The 18,113-nt window shown below is 46.5% G+C and overlaps 1 protein-coding gene across 4 annotated transcripts in view; it reads right to left on the reverse strand.

Annotated features, from left to right (window-relative positions):
* The window catches only part of SON (SON DNA and RNA binding protein), a 1,246,872-nt gene extending 1,229,716 nt beyond the window's left edge, over window positions 1-17,156 (reverse strand). For 3 of the 4 annotated variants that reach the window (XM_069636250.1, XM_069636252.1, XM_069636254.1), the window contains exon 1: window positions 17,002-17,156. In XM_069636250.1, coding sequence (XP_069492351.1) covers window positions 17,002-17,081 — 80 coding nt within the window. In that variant the 5' untranslated portion in view covers window positions 17,082-17,156. Of the gene's footprint in view, window positions 1-15,216; window positions 15,286-17,001 lie in introns of all 4 variants that reach the window. The other variant, XM_069636251.1, reaches the window with a different exon arrangement.
* Between the last annotated feature and the right edge of the window lie 957 nt (window positions 17,157-18,113).

Genomic DNA, 18,113 nt, shown 5'->3' on the forward strand with positions numbered 1-18,113 from the left:
CGGATCGTCAGTATTCGACGTCCCGCGCATGCGCAGTGTCGGAACATGCGTTCCGAGCCTCGCTTTGATTCCGGGCCTTAAAAGAGCACCGCATACACAGGGACAACGCGTCTCAACGCGGTTGTTACTGTGTATGCGCTGCTGGAGTCCTGGCGCTCGTGCCTCAGCCCTCCAGTTCCCTGCCTTGCCTTATCCTGCCCAGCCCTGCCTCTTCTCCTTGTCCTCTTCTTGCTCCTTGGTCCTCCTAACCCTTGCTTCCCTGTTCTGCTGGGTCCTTGCCTGCCTCCTGGTTTAGGGTAGGGGAGGTCCTGTCTGGGTTCCTAGATTAACTCTCTTCTACTAGGAAGTGGGATTTCCCCGTCTGTCCTGCTTGTCCTTGCAGTCCTTTCTCCTTTGCCCGTCTTGTGCCCTGCCGGTACCTGTGCCTTGCTGCCTTCTTGGATGTTCCCGAGTTCATCTTCCGCTATCATCGGTGTCTTCATCAAGCCTTCTCAGCCAGTGGAAACACTGTCCCGACGTCACGCAAATACTGAGAAATGCCACCCGTGGCGTTGGTCCAGTGCCATCCTGTCATATATCGTCAGGAGGGGATCGGGCTAATTTCTCGCGCTACCCATTCATCGGCAATAGATACACCGACATACTGGCAACCTCAACTCCACGGTCTACAGGAAGAAAAGGTAACCAGCGATCTCGTGAAGACTCGTTTAACACTCTGCTGCATAGCCATACCAGTAGCCTCCCGGGTTTATCATCCTCTGCGTTTAACTTTTGTGTATTCTGCTAAATCGAATTTGGCCAACCGATCCCAAGCTACAAGACAGTTGTCGCAATGTAGTCAAATCACCAGACTCCACTCCAGTTCCAGCATCCCTGCGTTCCGCCGATTCGATTTCGGCCGTAACACTTGCTCCTTCTGGAGCCCACCCATCTTACTTTTTGCTTCTCTGCGCACTACCGTCTTAAAAGCTTCCACGGAATGCCTATCCTATCAACACTGTCAGTATGTGTGTCAAAGAAATACACAATCACCCAAATATTCTCTGAATATTTCATCCAGCAGAGCATTTGCCTATAACTTCCAGGTAAGAATCAGAGGTTTGCACAGTCGCCTCACCCATGTAACCATAAGTGGGGCATGGTCAGAAAGGACCCACACCTTATAAGCAGCGCCAGTAAATTCCCCTATTGTTTCCTGTCCCGTGACGATATAGCCTATATGGGTGTGCACCCCAGAATGAGTGAATATTCTCTCTCATATGTCACCCTTCATTGGCTCGAAGTTCCTCGGCAATTCCATTAAGGATTTGCTGGGGGGCGCTGGCCTTTTAAATTGGTTATCTGATCTGTCCACTGTCTGGCCAAAAGTGCAGCTAAAATCCCCTCTGCATATCCACAGAACACTTATATAAGAAAACAGTCCTGAGTAAAGTTAAGCAAAAAAAACGTGGAAGTATGATGGGGGCATGAGAGTTCATAATACATAGTTCCTTACCTTCTAAGAGCCCATGGGCTAGTACAGTCCTGCCTTCAACATCACCCTTCTGACTGTCCCTAGTAAGGTGCATACCCTGCAGCAGGGCTATCCCAATCCCCATCCTGCACAGGTATGCAAGTACTCAGATTCCTTAGATATTACCATTCAGGCCACTGACAATCCCCCTAACAACCCATACATTGTTAGCCATACTTAATCATTCTAGGCCCTCGCTCATCCTCACAGACCCTTCACCACACTTAATCAACACTACTTCCGTCGCCCAGTGCAGGCCAACCCACCAAGGACAGAGCCGAGGAGAGCGCGGAATATCAAGGAGTCACTCCCCGGTCCAAAGTACTAAATTCATGTACATATACAGCGCTAGCCCACCACAAACCAATCTATCGAAGGGTGCAGACCCGACAACAAACAGGACCTCACACACAAGCAGGAGAGACTAACATAAGAAATCCCCCCCCACCCACATCCCCAAGAATACCAAAACCCAACCATGTAATACTGGCCCAATAGCTGCAAGTATATTCAGGACAAGCTGCTTTCCATGAACCCACTTCTAATCTCCTGGGTGACGTACAGCAGCAGATACCTTTAAAACTGGTATCAAGCTAGTACTAGCGTGGATTGTCACGATCTACTCCAACAGGAGGAGAGAGGTCCTACAGTCTGTACATCTGCTGTCTATCAAGACATGACAGAATTTTTGAATAATTGAGTTAGGGGACGAAGTCAAAGTTTGTATCAAAACTAGGATACTTGTCTAGAATTCAAGAAATATCTGCATTAGTAGGTGATCTTCAGCAAGTGAAAATAATTTCAAACCGAGCTATTTGTAAGAGATTAGAGGAAGAACTTGCAATTTCGATAATACAATTAAGGACATGATGCCAATAAGGACTTGAAGAAATGGAGGACAGTGAAGAGACAATTGGGGTTCTTTTGACTAGTATAACACCCTGAAGAACCTTTTTGTATAGATCGAAACACGTGTTGGCGGTAACCTAGTAAAGAAGAATATATGACAATGCATTACTTACTGTAAAAGCATTTCTGATGGTTCTAGCTGCTTAGAATCACATGCTGTGCATAGACTAGCGAGCAGTACCCGGAGTTGGAGGTGGGTTGTGAAGGAACAGTAGAGAAAAGGTGTCTTAATACTGCTTGTCCCACCTGTGAATCAGACCCAGAGTGGGCATCTAGACAGTGTTTTGTAAAGGTGTGTAGAGAACTCCAGGTTGCCGCCTTGCAAATGGACATTTGCAATGAATGCTATGGAAGCCCCAGTGCCTCGAGTAGAGTGCGCTCTTGGCTTGAAGGGTAGTTCTCCCTTAGCAAGAGAGAAACAGAGGGTGATGCATTGTACGATCCATCTAGATATATTGGATTTTGAAACTGCATCTCCTTCTCTTCCTGCTGCCACCGAGACAAAGCACTGATTAGTTTTACTCAGTGGTCTAGTTCTTTCCATATAAAAGAAAACAGCCCTGCGCACATCCAGTGTATGCAGGCTTTTTTTCTCCCAAGTTTGAAGGGTTTTGAAAGAACGTTGGTAGTTCTATAGATTGGTTCACATGGAACTTAGAAATTAATTTAGGTGCAAACCTAGGGTGTGTGCATAGAACCACCTTATCCTTTTGAACTGTTACAAAGGGGTCTAGAATAGATAGCGCTTGTAGTTCACTTACTCTCCTGATAGAGGCGATAGCTATTAGAAAAGCAGTTTTAAGGGGGAGGTCCTTCAGCGTTGCTTTGTGCATGGGTTCAAAGGGAGAGCCCATGAGCCTGGTTAATAGCACATTTAGGTCCCATCCGGGAGCTGGGTTAGCTATGGGAGGGTGTATTCTTTTAACTCCTTCCAAGAAGGCTTTAATAACTGGGACTTTCCACCACGACACTAAGTTGAGAAGTGGTGTATGCGGAAAGTGCAGCTAAATGAACCTTAATAGAATTAAACACTAATCCTGAGTCCAGTAGGTGAGTCAGGTAGAGAACAATGTTTGTGGGAGAGCAGTCAACCGGGATGATGCTCTTATTTCTACACCATATGACGAATCTCTCCACTTGCTAGAACAACAGTGACGAGTGTTAGGCTTTCTAGCTTCTTTGAGAAAGTCCATGCATCTCTGCGGGAGTTGTAAATGACCATATTCTATGATCTCAGGAGCCATGCTGCTAAATTCATGGTCTGTGGGCATGGGTGTAGTGTCTTGCCCTTTTCCTGTGACAGCATGTCGTACGAGCAGGGTAGTTTCACCGGTGGAGACAGACATCTCCATCAGGTGAGCAAACCATGGTTGCCGGGCCCACATAGGGGCCACTAGTATCATGGTGACTGGTTCTTGGTGCATCTTGTGCACAATCTTGAGAAGGGGAGTCGGGGGGGGGGGGCGTAAACAAATTTCCCTGACCATGGTATCGATAGACCGTTCCCCATGGACTGGTTCTGGGGGTACCTGGAAGCGTAATCTATTCATTGGGAGTTCTCCAGAGTTGCTAACAGATCCATTTCTGGGAATCCCCATTGTGTGAAGACGATGTCTTCTTGTAACCGCCATTCGTACTCTGCAGGCAGAGGGAAGTCTCTGCTGAGTTTGTCTGCTAACAGATGGAGTTCCCCTGGTACATGTTGTGACAACAGGAACATGTGTTTGAGAGCCCACTTCCAGATGTTCTGGGACAGCTTGGACAGTCCTGGAGAGTGAGTGCCCCCTTGCTTGTTCAGATAGTACATGGCTGTGGTGCCGTCTGTGAGGACCATCACTGTCTTCCCTTGCAGGTGAGCCTGAAAAGCCTTCAGTGCTTTGAAGACCGCTAACAGTTCCAGCAAGTTTGTGTGTTTGGATGCTACGCTCGGAGTCCAAACTGTGTGCAGTCTGATGGGATAGGTGAGCCCCCCCATCCTGTGAGGGATGCATCTGTGGTTAAGAGTGGCCTCCACTGCGGGGGTGGCGAATGGTTTCCCTATTACAAGGTTTTCCTTCGACCACCACCTTAGCAAGAGAACCAAGGCCTGCGAGACGACCACTAGATCGTCCCACTGTCTAGTTGGCCTGACACCACTGGCTGTTGAGCCACTCTTGCATAGGGCGCAGTTGCGCTTGAGGTACCAAATATATACACATGACGCCATCATTCTCAGCAAACGCATTGCTTTGCGCACCGTCACCTCCCGACCTGCCACATATTGGGGATCTGAAACAGCATGTTTTGGACCCTCTCTGAGGGGGAAGACAAGGCAGTCCTTTGTTCGAATTAGAGCCCCTATGAATTGTTTGACCTGGCTGGTGTCTAGGCTGGACTTCTCGTTGATGGAGAAGCCCAGTTGAAACAAAAGGTCAACAGTCTTTTGCGTATTTGAGAAGCATGTTTCGTAAGAATCCCCCGTTATGAGCCAATTGTCGAGGTAAGGGTATACTGAGATGGACAACCGGCGCAGGTGGGCCGCTGCCACTGCCAGTACTTTCGTGAATACCCTCGGTACTGACACTATGCCGAAGGGTAGCACTCTGAACTGGTAGGGTTTACCCTCTATCATGAACCTCAGGTATTTTCTGTGCGCTGGCAACATTAAAATATGAAAGTATACATCTTTCATGTCCAGTGTTTTCATGTAATCACCCTTGAGATAACAGGGATTACTTCCTGTATTGTCACCATACGAAATTTTTGAGGTTTTACACATTTGTTCGCTGGGCGCAGATCTAGTACAGGGCGCATGGTTAAGTCCTTTTTGGGGTACAAGGAAGTACACTGAATACCTTCCGTTACATGTGATCGAGGCACGATCTCGATTGCTCCCTTTTCTAGTAGCTGGTCCACTTCTTGAAGAAGGATGGCGAGGTGTTCTGGCGACAGGCGTTGTCCCCTGGGAGGTCTGTACGTCAGGGAGCGGTTGAATTCTATACAGTAGCCGCGGGCTATGGTATGGTTGACAGTACCCAGATGTCTGATGTTATTCCCTCTCATGCTGGAAGAAATGTTAACCGGCCCCGACCGGCGATGCATGGGAGGGGACCCGAATATTCGGGTCATTTGGTGTTGGTGGCTTGGGAACCTCTAGGGGTGGGACCCCGACCTCTTCCCTTGCCACGGCGCTGTCCTCTCTGGGTGTATTGTCCACTGGTTCCTTGATTCGAGGAGAGTATTGCTGCTGTTGATATTGTTGCTGGCGTTGGCCTCGAAAAAAGCGTCTGTTTCCATAACCTCGCTTGTTGGGAGGCCTTGCAATTTGATCTAGGGTCTTAACGGTGTCAAAATCCTTTTTTGCAGTCTCTAGTGCATCATCCACCGCCTTCACAAAGAGGTTGGCATCCTCTATTGATTTGTTAATGAGAGATGCTTGTGTTTCGGGTTTAAACCCTGAATTACGTAGCCAGACATGACATTTGAGGAGGATTCCTTGGGCTAGGGAACGGCCAGCTGTTTCTGCAGCATCTAGAGTATTCTTAATGATGCTCTGGTTGACTAAGGTTCGCTCAGTAACCGTGGCCAGAAGCTGAGTTGTTAGGGGTTCAGGTACCTCCTCGACGTCTTTGCTTAGTTTGCTCCATTGGGCATCTGCATAACTTACCAGTAAGGAGTTGTTGGCAATCCTGGTGGAAAAGGCTGCTGAGGCTGTAATCCTTTTACCTAGGGCATACAGCTTTTTACCTTCATCTGGTGGTGCCTCGCTGGTTGATAGTGGGACCCCTGCCCTCTTGTATTTGTTACTACTAAGGAGTCCGGTACAGAGTGGCCCCTGATGTTTAACGGATCCGATGGAGAGGGACTACATTTTTCTATCCATGGGTTGACCCCTCTGACCAATGAGGGCGTAGATAGTGAAGGAATGATTGTCTCTTTACTGAGGCAAGGAGGGGAATGGTTTGACTGACAGGGGGGTTTCTCCTTGATGATCTTTTCCACAAGTCTATGTCAGGAGAAATTTCCCCAGTCTCCATTTCGAAATGCGCTGCTGCTTTGCGTAGTAGTGCCTTAAAGGTAGGTTGATTGTCTATAGGCGACATATTCCTGATTGGTGAGTCTTTGGGGGGGGGGGGGTGGTTGGGGAACAGGTTTAGGGCGTCATGGTCTGTAGATGCTGATGGGGACTGCCAGGGCTGTGAAGCACCTTCTTCTGGGTCTTCTTCAAAGCCCCCACCACCCATGTCTGGGTTATCCTCGAAACCTTCCTGGTCTAGGTTTTGTTCTTGTTCGTTAGTTATGAAAGTGGGAGTCCTCTTCAGTGAGGTCATATAACTACATCCTCCTCGGGGGGGGGGGGGGGTTTAAACAGCCTAGGGTATTTAGCCCTAGGATCCTCCTGAGGCCCCTCTCTTGGTCTTTTGGGTGTAGGTAGGTATCGAGTACACATAAAACTCTCCATTGTGTCGATACAAAGCTGGAGTCTCTTGAAGGTCCCTTGTGGCAACTCAGAGCGGTCTGGGGGGGATTTCGGCCTGTAAACTCTTTGACCTATCCCATAACGTCGAGGATACACTCCCATCGCCTTCTTAGAAGCCTTCTAGTAGGTTAGGAGTCCCTTTCGACAGAGGGGCCAGTTCCTGGCTTCCTTCCGCCCCTGTCGGCGTTTCCCTGGCCTTTCAAGTGGTATTCGGCATCTCTTTTGCCGTCCTTCTCTGGCTACGGTGGAAACAATACGCGCCAGGCTCTCGACGACTAAATGGTCTGTCTGTTCCTCTGGCATCGACGTTACAGGTGTCGCATTCTTTATGTCGACGGGCGCTCGATGACGGGGCATGTCTGGCGATTTGGTGATAGTGCCCTTATCTGCGGTTAGCCCAGTTGCTTGTCGCGTCTGCGGTTGCGAGGGGGGCTTTGGACCCTTACGGTCTGTGGAGGCCGCCGGTAGGACCTGCATCTCCATTGGCGCTAATGCTTTATTCGTCTTCGACAAGGAAGAGCCGTGGGTCGTGTGCTTATGTGAGTGCTTGTGTGCGTCAGTGTCGCCGGGGTGTTCATACCCATAAGCAGGGCGTGAGCCGAGCTTGTTGGGGCCGGGGACAGACTAGGAGCGTGACCGCTCCCTAGAGGGGTGTACAACCTCTGAAGAGGAGGTCGGGTTATCAGTTTCCTCGTCACTTTCGGCGGCGGCGGGTGAGGAATCGGACCTAGACATGGCGTAGGCTGCCCACCTCTTGAACCTGCGGTCCATTAAAGTCTTGGGTTTAAGAAGCTTACAGGCCGCACAACCGTCTTCTTTGTGGTCGAGGGGTAAGCAACGGTTGCACCTTTTGTGCTAGTCTTTCCAGGTGAATTTGCCCTTGCAGCGCAGGCAAAACCTAAATGGTGTCCTCTCCATAGCTGAGGAAACGATCAGACGCGATAACAACCCCGAAGGAAAAGGTGGGGAAAGAGAAAGGCATTCTTAAAGAGAAGCAAGAAATGTCCCACGACCCCACTCTCCCTACTGTTTGATGCCGGCGAGGCCAGACCACGTGTTCAGCGACACTGAAGGATCTCCTCCGTCGAAGGCACAGCCGTCGAAGATCTTGTCAGCGGAGAACAGCTTTGTCGAAGGAGGAACCTAACGTAAGGTAAAGTTAAATAAAGACCAACGGTCGAGTGAATATTTAAATAATGACCAAATGGTCGAGTGAATATTTGCAATGTCTCTCGAGGAGCTCTGCATAAAGGCGACCAATATCTGGCCGGAAAAAAACAATGTGAGGGACCTCGACGCGTGAGGGATTGTGGATACACTGCACGTCACTATAGGGATAGTGTTGCAGACACACATTGTTGACTACCCCTTTTCGACTACGAAAAACAAAATGCACTACTCCGCAGTGACCACTGGATGTCGGACTATGCACAGCATGCGATTCTAAGCAGATAAACAGCAGATATATATATATAGAGAGAGAGAAGATTGGAAACCAATCCGGGGCACAATGGCACTCTAGCGATGCTTTTGGTGAGAGACTGGAAGTCACAAAAAACAAATCCACAGTCAAAGTGTTCCGGGCAGCCAAATGTCCTTTATTAATTAAAAGTGCATGGGCAAAGGAGGCAGCAGCAGTTCCAGTGCAGAAAAAAGAGAACGACGCATTTCACCCTACTCGGGCTTCGTCTGGTGTATATATATAGTGCCGTCTGTTTAATTATGTGTCGAAGTACTAGCAAAGGATAGAAAGAGCACAGTTGTTTCTTTGCCAAAATTATGGTGTAGCGCAAATGGCCTACAACAATATCAAACGTCAGTAGAAACTGGTCCGCTGCAAATGCAGGTAGCAGACACCCCAAAAAACGAAAAAGAGTAGGGATGTCAATCACCGGACTCCCACCATTTGCTAATCAAAGTAGCCCTAGGTTGTTGACAGTTCGTGCAACATCATGTTTCAGCTGCAACTATTAAGTTTCATTATTCCTCCTTGCCGATAGCTGCACAATTCACAAAGAGTCCATTCAGGAATGTGCTGTTGAAGTCCGATCATCCACTGGGCAGCACTTTCAGTTTAGCCAGATATGTTAACATGCAGCTTAGGTTGGCCAGACGCAACCGCTCCAAGGTGGGGCCAAAACACAGCCGCCCTCCTCTGCACCAGCTGAGTGTATTTGGGTTAGATCGTAAGCTTTGAGGACACACTTCAATCACACCTCAATCCGTGGAAAAAGCCTGTATCCACCCTCTAATTCAGAATCTGCAGTCTCTGGGGGGCAGGGCACCAGGCAAAGGCCTTTTAGCTAGAGATCTGTGGGCCCGTTCCAACATGAAGCCATGTCAATGTTCTGGCACCAATCACCCGCAGCAGCAAGTTCTCAAGATAGGAAGTGGGATGCTCACCTTCTGGCAGCCCTAGGATCCCTAGATTATTCTTCGCCCTGCCTTCTGCATCCTGCGCACGAAGTCCAGCAAAGGCACCTTCTACGTCAACATGGCCAACTCAAGACTGATACTGGCAAGATTCGTTCTGTTCTCGTGCACCTGCACTTCCGTGGTGCCAAGCCAATCTGCAAGCAAACGCAAATCCTGTGTCAGAAGGCAGACATCCACTGTAACGGTTTCAATGTTGTGTTCCAGGGATGTTTGCAGTGCTGCGATCAATACCACTATCCGTTCTCTGGAGCTCGGATCTCATTCCATGCTGAGCATCAAAGCAGTTTCACAGGCAAATCAGTTAAGGGTCCGGCGGAAGCACATGGAGACCGCTGCTCACTGCATGGCAGCCCGCCACGCCACCCGATTAACGTATACTTAAGATACATCTTTGGGCTTTTTGCAGATTGGGCTCCCATATGCTGCAGACTCCACAAAAATACAGCAGAAGTCACCCACCCCCCAGTTACTCACCATTGAATTTACTCAGAGGAGAACAGTTTGGATGTAGGAGTGGGAAGGGGTACGGTATATTAATCCCTTATACATAATAAGGGCTTGGTGGATGTCACGAGAAGGGAGGTTGAAGGCATGTAATAGAAGATTAGTATATGGACATATTGCATTTAGTTTTGAGTGTATAATTGTTGCACATAAATGGAATTAGTTGGAGCTATGATTTGTTTTGCGATAAATTTAAGTGTTTACACAAGACTTAATAAATCCATATTTTGCACTCGAAGTGACAGATTATAAACTCAGTTTGCGATAAACCTTAGGACCACACTGAATTATGTAGGATTACTGAGATCTTTTTGAAAATGACCGAGGGAGAAAAAGTTTTACTTTATTAAACTTGTAATAAGCACAAAGACCTGTAGGCTTTAGGGCGCAGACCGACTTACGACAAAAAACAAAAAGGGTGATGACTCAGAGGTGTAGCGGAAACTGAGCAATGATCAGAAACCAAGAGGAGATCTCTCAAACAGTACAGTCTTCTTTCTCTCCCACGGCTATTTCGGACCACCCACATTTCCCCCCCCCCCAAACCCTTACTTACCTTCTGGCGGGACACAGAAGTATACCGCTGCAACGCCAGTTCCCTTCACGCACATGGAAGGGAATCAGCGCTGTAGGGTCCTTTCCTCCCCAATTAACTTTACCTGTCCCCTGCTTTCCTTTTAAGGGAAGCGGGGGGGACACCACTGAAGTTACAGAACGGCGATCAAGAGAAGCAATTGACACCCCCACAACCCCTGCCCCCCTTGATGGATATTTTTTCTATTTGTTTTTTTTTTGCATGCCAGATTCAGCATGTGTACGGATTCTAATTATGTACTGTATAGATTAGCGGAATCCAAGGAAGGTGTGCGTCAATTGAAATGCTCCAAGGGTTCTCGCTTGTTAAACAACCGTTTTGTACCATGGCTTCTTCCAAATGGGATCATATAGTAAGTGATGCATTCTTGAATTGGATTAATCATACAATACAAGCTAAACTACAGATTTATATTACAATATTGAAAAGTTGCTTAAGTGCTTAGACGAGCCCATGGCCATGATCTGTGCCACCCGTTGTAGCTGACAAGATGGCCCCATCACTCCCATACCTTAGGGGTCTGCAACCTTTCATTCTTCAGATTGGACCACAACTGCGATGATCCTACACCATTGACTAGGATGGCCTGGGCAGATGGGAATTGTAGTCGAAAACATCCGGTTACAGAAAGAAATGGCTGCATTTACTGAAATGGCACAAGAATACCAGCCGTTTCAAAAAAACGACATGCCTTAATCACCTTAACCAAATACCTTAGTTACATCATACATAGAAGAGCTTTAAGTATTATTAGTGACTAGAGATTGGTGACTGATATTTGCCTTCCATAGGCAGCAAGCCATTCTCCCCAAAATCAAAGTGCACAACATGTAATGGTCCACTGAACGAGCAATTTCTGATTAACAGAGGAAAGTTGAACACGGAGCAGCTTTTTCAATCAGATTTAAGCCACACTCCTATGAGCACGTTAATAAGGGGGTAGATTAAAATATAAACCAGGCCTAAAAAAAAAAAAAAAAAAAAAGTTTTCTAAAATACTAAGTTTAAATAAAAATAATTCTCTTGCCACTAACCAGTGGCAGGTGATAATTTACTCTTGGCAAGTAAGAAACGGTGTGGATAACAGAAGAGGCAAATGACAATACTTGGTGAGCAGCTTTAGGTGGGGTAAAAAAAAAAAAAAGTTTCAACGATAAACAAATGCACAGCAAAAATCTGCTTTCAAAGGAACAGATGGGGTACATTATCCAAATCAAAACACAGTCCATCACCTGTTTTAGTTAATCAAGCGGATGTTTCAGTTAATAAAAATTTACGAACGTGGCCTACTGTCAATTTGTCTGCTACGGGAAGGGAACTCAACTGTCCTGGTCCAAAAACAGAAAAAATCTATTATTTAATCGACTCAGATGGCGGGGTCCTATATCAAGGCATTCAACACAGCCAATAAGGGCTTCTTTTATAAATAGGACATGCATGCTGTATTAAACATGATTTCAAAACTAGCATTTCAATCGAGAAGGACCAGACAACTATTGTCTACCCAATCAAAGACAGGGTTAATGAAAATAAAGCCACTGTTGGAGAACACTCCTACTCCCCATGGATCCTCTCCTCAGGTGGCCAGGGAAAGCCCATCGCTCTTGGTTCCCGACCCTGGTGGTGGCGAAGCGACAGAGGATCACCTAGCGGAGGTGTCCTTGGGGCTTGGGAAGAGTGTATGCACCGGCGAGACAAGGTATGTATCCCTTTTGCCTTAAAAGAACCATCCTAACCCTCCCTCGGCCTTTATGGATTATTATAAAACACCCCCCTTATTCAACAGATTACTGATACGGGGAAGAGGCGACTTGAGTAGCGAACACTAGCAAGTCATTTCACCAATCTGGTATTGAAACAAAGAGGAGGCCTGCAGAGTATTATAAAGGCCAGGCATGTCCCAAATTCACCTAATTGCAGTCAGGCAATATCAAATGTAACCACTTGACTGGTTGCAGGTGTAAGTTTCCAAGTGTATAAGAAGAGAGACCAGTCGGGGATCCTGTTTGCGAGGAGGCAGCCATGGAGGGTCCTGCAGGAGAGACAGGACCCTGGCAGACGACCCAAAGGAGCTGTGGTGCCCAGGACCAGGTGGGCTCTAAGAAATCCACAGGTGTGGGAGACTCTGGTCAGATAGACAGCCAGAGCTGCAGCAAATAAAAGGAAACAAAGTAGGCACGAGCGTCCGCAGAAGAGAAGCAGCGCTGCTGGCAGAACAGAGGAGAATCCAAGTACGAGCGGACTCGCAGTTGATGGAAAGCCAGCAGGCGGTGCAGAAACTAAACAGCGCAGCTGCCTGGAGGGAACGCCAAGTACCAGTGAGTGAAGAGGAAAGTCACGCGAAACCGGGGTGCTACGATGGGTCTGTGGGCACAGCAATCTAAGCGAGGCAAATGCTGAATTAACAGAATAGTATGCGCACAATGTAACAAACTCGAATCCGCAAGTTGGGAGAAAAGTGAAACACCTAAAGTTAAAATATCACTAATATTGAATACCGAACTGAATGAACACTTTATGGGCAGAGTTACGATGTGATCACAGATGAATGCGAAATTGCCCCTTTGAAAGCAACGCTCGAGATAAGAGTTCAAGTGTGAAAGATAGCTAAAGAAACTGACAGAAAGGTGGGGAAGAAATAAAACCACTCAAGTGAACTTGATGCATGACAGTGTGGCAAGACCAAAGACTGGCAAAGGATATGCAGCACATTGTGGCAAAGCCAAGAGTATAACAAGGAGAAGCCAAGTCAGTGTGATCATTCACAAGGCGGCAGATACAGAGGAACTTATATGGGCGAAAGAGCCTAGGGTTCCTGGTTGCGCAACCTGTTGTGGGTGGACCCTGTGGACTGACAACTGCGCCTAGACCAGGGAACCCTCAATTGTGAAAGCCAAATACAACGTTGAAGCAAATCAAGAAGGAATAATTTTATTGAACTGTTAATCCTATCTAGGAGCGTCGAGTTGTTTTGTACATTCAGGGACTGAAACCAAGTATAAGGTGGCAAGCAGAGGTCTTGGGGAAGGAAAACCTGAGACTTACTGAAATTTTGTGTTTTCTTGAGGAAGGGAACCTCAATACCCTTTTCATTGGAACTGTGTTATTTGAACTTGTAGAAGAGAAAACCAAGGATTTGTGGAACTGTCTTTAACTTGGGCAAGGGGGCGCTGAAAAGTAAGCTAGGTGTTGGAAGAAGCTCAGAACTTTACTTCAATCACAATTTCTTCTATTGCTGACATCCCTACACATTGTTTAACTTCAGTCGAGGGCAAGGATAGGTTTTGGACACAAGACACACTTAAGTTGAACTTTGACTCAGAATTTCCTTAGTTTCATTAAGGTAGGGAAATCCCACCTTAGTTTAGGGCAAGTTAGGTATTCATCGATCCCGACATTTGGGTTAATATAGCAATTCTCAGTTGTATGTGTCTTACTTCATGATACCTTTACATAATGAAGATTTACATCTTCCCAAGAGCTGAGATTTTCTCAAGCTGAAGCCAAATGCTACTGCATATTGCAACACCTGCCAAGTTGCCGTCATTTATTTTCCACAGGTACACGTATCACAAGACAGTTTGTCAGTGTATTCTAGGATAGGATCCGTGTATACCCACATGCCAGTTTTGCAGAAGCCTGGTTTCCCCCAGATATGGCTTAGGCACTGCAGGAAAACAATTATTGGGCCTGCTCCGCCCACGCACCCTTCTCTTATGAAGACATCCCTACAACCAGTCACCTCGCTCCCTTATTTCCCCTACCCATCTCCACAATCTTATGTGACGGACAACCCCGGTCTTGCAGGCGCAGCTTCTTTCCAGCCCGCGATATCCCCTCTTGACTCCCACCCCATACAACCAACCTTTCTTATCACCCCCGATTCCTCCCCACATCCCTCCTTACCTTGGTCACCACACCAAAGCTGCCGTTTATGCTAAAATCCTTGCATGGGCAGATCCCAAACAGGCAGTAGTTTGGTAAAGGCAATCCAGTCAGAAATTGGGTGTTCGGCAAACATCCTATATTCTATTGTACACCCTTCACATACGAGAAGCACAAAGCTTCCCTCAGTAAAATGGTCTAAACAGATGTGACCCTAATGTACCATGCCCCACTTAGCACAAACGTCCCCAGAGAAAAAGATACACCATACACTGCATTGCCCTCTGAGCCATTCATGCTGCAAGATGCAATGCCTTGCGCAGTCAAGATGCCATCACATAATTTCGTATGACATAACACATTTTCTCTCATTAATCTCAGCTATGTCCACAGGATACAAAAAAATTGTAGATACCTCATAAATACACAGGTCTTAATGAGCTTGGCTTGGAGGGGGAAGATCAAATTCACTTGGCTTTTGGGGAGGGGTGGGGTCAAACTGCCGTCTTTTAGGAAATCACAACTCTTTCAACTCTACCCCACACCAAACCCATCTCTTAACACCTTTCCTGCAGATGAACATTGTACACTCCTTGTTAGCTTTGAAACGGAGCTGGAATCTTGTGGTTTTGACCGCTAGCAATCCTTCACAAAAACAGGGACAGCGGGCAATATTTTAGAGTGATCCACGTCTTGTGGGAATTGCTTTTGTCTGGTGTAGATTCTACAGGGCTGCTCATGGCATAAATGACACGTGACTGGCATGCATCAGCTGTGTCTGGTCCCAACATTTCTGTCAAGGACGATCAAAAGCACATTTCCCCCAAAATAGAGGTACACTTCAATATTCCCTTGAATTTAGCTTTGAAACGGCATGGGAGGAGAAGAAACACTGTGTGGAGCACATATACTTACTTAATTGGCCCTTGGCTGAGGTTGCTTCACTATTGTATGAAATAGGACGACTGCAGTCATTTGTTGGCCCTGGAAAGAATTTCATGTATACCTTTTCATTTCACTCCAATACAAAACAAGATGACATTTAACATTACGTTTACGGCAGTCTAATATGAAGGCAACAACTTAAATCACTATATCGCATGTACAGAATGGCCCCAAGAGTTTAATGGGAGCTAATATGAAGAACCAGTTTTAAAATTACTAAGTACCAAAACAGCCATCACAAATTTTCATAAAGAATATTAAAAAAATAAAAACACCAAATGACAAATAATGGACTATCTCGGTAGTCAGAAATAAAAGTGTTCCAAGAGAGCGCCCTGGTGTCATTTTTGGTGTTTGCTTAAATCAGTTATATGGTTCATCACTGGCCAACCCAACAAATATTTTGACAGTTCAAACGAGAGTTCACACAAAACCGGCTCATTGAAAACGAACTCGGATGTCAACAGTAAAGGAAAAATGCAGCACGCGTCCAAGGGCAATTAAAACAATGGATTGCCATTAAAGCAGCGAATAATTCATTATAACCACAGCGCCTTCGCATGGCAAAGGAAGTTTGGCAACAGACCCAATTATGTGCGGGCAACACGTGCTGGGAAATGTGTAAGAAATTCGCGATTTCAATTTGTCATTGTAATTAACATGCGTGTAGGTCTCCAAGTAATGTTGCCATTTTCATTAGTGTACGGTCAATCGTGTATTATCAAAGGGTAAGCCTACAATACCAGTGTGTACAGAAATACGGGACTTGAACCGTAACTGGACAACGAAAGGCCATAAACAGCATCCACCCAACACCTGAGAAAAAAAACGTTTAGATCTATGGGAACAGGTGTACGAACTGCCATGCCTATTCACTCAGAACGGCGGCGTCAGATTACAGTGGAGTTATACAGCACCACATGGCAATGATCCTGCGATTATAGGAAGCCGTAAATTAATATTTTGACGGCTTCAAGTAAATAACTTGAATATTTAAAAATTACCTAAAATCGTGGTCTTCTACAGCTTGTTCTGGAACCCTATCTCCGATTCAACATACCTTGCACATATGAGAGAACAGTTCAATCCGTGAGGCGATCAAATTAGTTAAATCCACTCCATGGGAAAGCAGCAGGGCTTCGGAATCATAACGCAACAGGCAGCGACAACCCCACTCTACCCTAGTGATGTACTGGGCCATAAAAGCTATGTGCCTTCCCAGCAATAAACAAGCCACGCCGCAGCCAGCTGAAAGCGCCTTCACATGACGAGCACTTGGAAAATACAGGTGCACATTGTTTGGTTTGCATTCCCATTATATTTATAGAAATTATTTAATGGGAAACTTGTTTTTCCTAAAACCAATAAAGCCTGCACAGTTTACCGACACCCCGCCACCTGCCAGGAAAGATAGGGCAAAGGTCCGCTCTCAGACCTCTGATTTTCTGGCCCCAAAAAGAAATACACAATACTTCCTAGGCCAAAAAGGACAAGCACGCCGCTTATCGCTACCACACAATGGAACCACCTCTTCTTCCCCAATCTCTCAGCTCCAACCTGCACCCATACAGGAAGATATTACTCCCCAGAACGCTGCTCCTACGCCGACAGCCGCTAGCGTTCCCCAGACAACTCTCACTGCTAAGTCGTCACGGAAGTCCCTACAACCAACCACCCGCCCCCTTTTCCAGCTCTCGTTGTCTTAGCCCCTAACGCCTGCTTAAGCGAGCGCACCCGAGTCCCCTCCCATCTGACCTGTTCATCGTCTCTTCCTGAATCTCCTTGAATTTACTGACCACGAAGGATCTGAAAATCTCTTCGAAGTTGGCCGCCATACCTCGGCCTCAATCAACTACTCCTAGGCTGTACCAGGTCCATCCCACAATGCAACGCTCCGGAAAAGGCAACAGCCAAGAGCGACATCAGCTCCTGTCAAACCACAGGCGACGCTGACATAGAAAAGGAACACGGCCGCCTAGAAACACGACCGAAGTCCCAGCTAGAATCTAGCTGCCATCTTGAAATGGTGTTTCTTTCCTACAATACAACAAGGCTCTGCCCGTGTTTATTTGATCATTGCTAATTTATATATAGATATTTACATATAGATTAACAGTTCGCGCACCTTTTAATGAGAACAATTTCCGTAATTGTATATGCTATTTGTTTAATAACATTGTATTCACTACGGCACATTTTTTGCTAATAGTTGAACTGTCGGTCTGTTGACTGTCTAGTGCCTTAAAACCCTGCTATTTAGATAAACACTGCTATTTAGTAGTTTTGTTTATTCGGGGGTTTCTTCCCTTTCCATGTAAACGAATGTCAAATGGTGAGGACATTTTCTACCTGTGAAAATAATTGGAAGCTGTGGTTGGGCGCTGTACCAGTAAATCGCTCCAATGAGAGAACTCTTTCTTTGCCTCAGACGGTCTCTTTAAGAGGATTGATCGTGGACAGTTATGATGATCTTATGTCCATTTATTCATTTTTAGGAGTGACTTTATTAGTGGTGCTAAAAGCGAGATAAGCCGAAGCTATTGTCATGGGAAATGAAAATAGGAGAGAGATGAGATGTGTGGGTGTAGTCTTGTTATTTACACACCCATTGATTTCCCCTGACCGTGCTAGTCCCTATCATTACCATCCTGCCCTTCTCCGCCCAAAACACACACCCCTTGAATCACTTGGAGTCCTTCTGTGCTTCCTTAGCCTTCTAAACGATAATAGCTTAATTGCTATAAACCTGCACCTGGTGTGATAAAACTGGCCTAGCCAAGTGTGCCTTCAGCTACAGAGAGTTGGTGACTTTGTGTCCTACTGGGATGCAATTGAGAAGGGTTTCACTAATGCCAATCTGGGATCTG

This window comes from Ambystoma mexicanum, chromosome 7p (assembly GCF_040938575.1).
Source record: "Ambystoma mexicanum isolate Mex_15411 chromosome 7p, UKY_AmexF1_1, whole genome shotgun sequence".
Taxonomy (NCBI): Eukaryota; Metazoa; Chordata; class Amphibia; order Caudata; family Ambystomatidae; genus Ambystoma; species Ambystoma mexicanum.